This window comes from Mustela nigripes, chromosome 6 (genome assembly GCF_022355385.1).
Source record: "Mustela nigripes isolate SB6536 chromosome 6, MUSNIG.SB6536, whole genome shotgun sequence".
In the NCBI taxonomy this organism is placed as follows: Eukaryota; Metazoa; Chordata; class Mammalia; order Carnivora; family Mustelidae; genus Mustela; species Mustela nigripes.
Window position 1 is genome coordinate 83,548,323 of NC_081562.1, and position 2,266 is coordinate 83,550,588.

The 2,266-nt window shown below is 38.7% G+C and overlaps 1 protein-coding gene across 1 annotated transcript; it reads right to left on the reverse strand.

The window, feature by feature from the left end:
• Positions 1-931: 931 nt before the first annotated feature.
• Positions 932-1,836, reverse strand: LOC132020671 (olfactory receptor 8S1-like). Its single transcript, XM_059404814.1, is given in 2 exon segments — positions 932-1,440; positions 1,443-1,836. Coding segments are annotated over 2 exon segments (903 nt in total).
• Positions 1,837-2,266: the final 430 nt, after the last annotated feature.

Below are 2,266 nucleotides of genomic sequence, written 5' to 3' on the forward strand. Positions count from 1 at the left end.
TAAGAAGTTAAGAAAATGCCAAAAAAAAAAAACTCACCTTAGTTTTGGTTGATTCTTATAAGGGCAGAAACACAATGTTTCATATTAAACATTTCATTAAAGAGGTCATATGAGTCAGCCTGCACTTTGGGTTGTGAGCCCTCCACCCCATGAATCTTTTGTGACAAGAAGATAGTTTATTTGCTTGAATATATGTCAAAGGAACAATGAGAAGTAGACTCAGATCGGGTTTGGCTGAGTGAGACCATCAGATACTGAATGAATTAACTGGCTTGATATCCTCAGGGTTGAGTGAAAACATCATTTTGAGCAGCATAGACATTTACCAGTTTGAATTCCAACAAGGTCTCTCTATTCTAGTTGCCAAACATCTTGATCTCATTCCAGACATTGGTCACCACCAGCAAACCTGAACAATTTTTTTTCTTTTGAATGGTCTAGGGCAGGTCCTCATCAATCTCTATCTTTGCTTTCTGGCAACTAGGCATATCAATCTTTTAGATTACTCCGGGTTAGGTGGACAAAAAGCTTCATTCAATATCATCTTTAATTAGCAACTAGTTTCCACTTTAAAATGTGTTTCACACTCTTATCTTTAAACACACACACATACACACACACACACATGCACGACTTTGAGCTCTATAATACTAAAACTCTTTAACAAAACAAACAGATTTGGACCTAGTCTGTCTACACTACTCCATCCTAATACTTATTTCTCAGTCTTCACTAAATTTTCTTGCCAAATACAATAAAATAAGCAATCACACACTTAAATCTCTATTACCAAGACCCAAGAGGTTATTTCATCAAATGAAAAAATTTTTGAAGTGATCAGGTTAGCCATTATCAATATATTTCATCACCCATTTTTTCATTGTCTTCAAACCAAATACAGTATGAATCTTTTATATAAAGAGAGACACAGTTATTGCTTAAACATTTTATGTAGAGCTGCTTTCACCTCCTGGTTCTTGAGGCTGTAGATGAGGGAGTTCAGCAAAGATGTGATCACATTGTATGGAACAGAGACCACTTGTTCCAACTTGGAGCCTGAGAGGAGGGTTATGTATCTGAATAAGGCTGTGGCATAATACAAAAGCACCACAGTGAGGTGGGAAGAACAGGTAGAGAAGGCTTTGCCTTGAGCCCCAGAAGAATGGATGACTAGGATGGAAGAGATGATTCTAGAATAAGAGAAGAGTATCAGGGGAAGTGTCACAAATCCGAACAAAGCACATGACCCAGCAAGGGCTTCGTTGGCAGTAGGATCACTGCAGGACAGAGGGAAGAGTGAAGGAAGATCACAACAAAAGTGAGGTATGACACTGGGGCCACAGAAATGTAAACTGTAGGTTAAAAGAGTGTTTGGCAAGGAGTTTAGGAACCCCACTGCCCATGCTACAATTATCATTCCAACACACAGAGGCGTATTATAACCACACTGTAGAGGAGAGGGTGGCAAATGACTGCATAGTGGTCACAGGCCATAGACAACAGGCAGGCCTCTGTGCTCCCAGAGAATATGAGAAAGAAGCTCAGGGTCACACAGCCCCATGTAGATAAGGGTTTTCTTTGAGTTAATAAATTCTGCAACATCTTGGGCATGGTTACTGAAGAAAGGCAAAGATCTAGAAAAGACAGGTGACCTAGGAAGAAATACATGGGTGTTTTAAGATGAGAATCATTTCTGATCACCAGGATCATCATCAGGCTTCCCATCAGGGTCAAGAGGTAAATCACCAGGAACACTGCAAAAAACATGGTCTGGATCTGAGGATTTCTGGACCATCTTATGAGGACAAACTTGGTAATGATGGTGACATTTTTCATGATTAAAGATGCTGGCCCTGGAAAGAAACATAATGCAATTGTCCTCTCAGATGAATAAGACTGTCTCTCTAATTTAAAAAAAAAAAATGTGACTTCCAGCTTAAAGGTATAATAAAAAAACTATGAGGTCAAGAAGTTTCCCTTTGGATAACCCCCATTACTACTTCAATTCTCTTGGCATGCAGCATTCCAAAGTACTTCCTCTGTAATTACTTCTTTGAATTTTAATACCCATTTATTCAGGAAATATTTAATAAGCATCCAAGTGCTGGGCACTGTACCAGATCCTGAAGATACAAAGTTGCTTGAAACATGATTCCTGCCCTCAAAGGGCTTAAAATTTAATAGGGGCAGAGAGACATGTAAAGAAGCAGAATAAAGCTGTAAAACATAATGTATAGGACAGAGTTATGGCACAAATATAATCAAT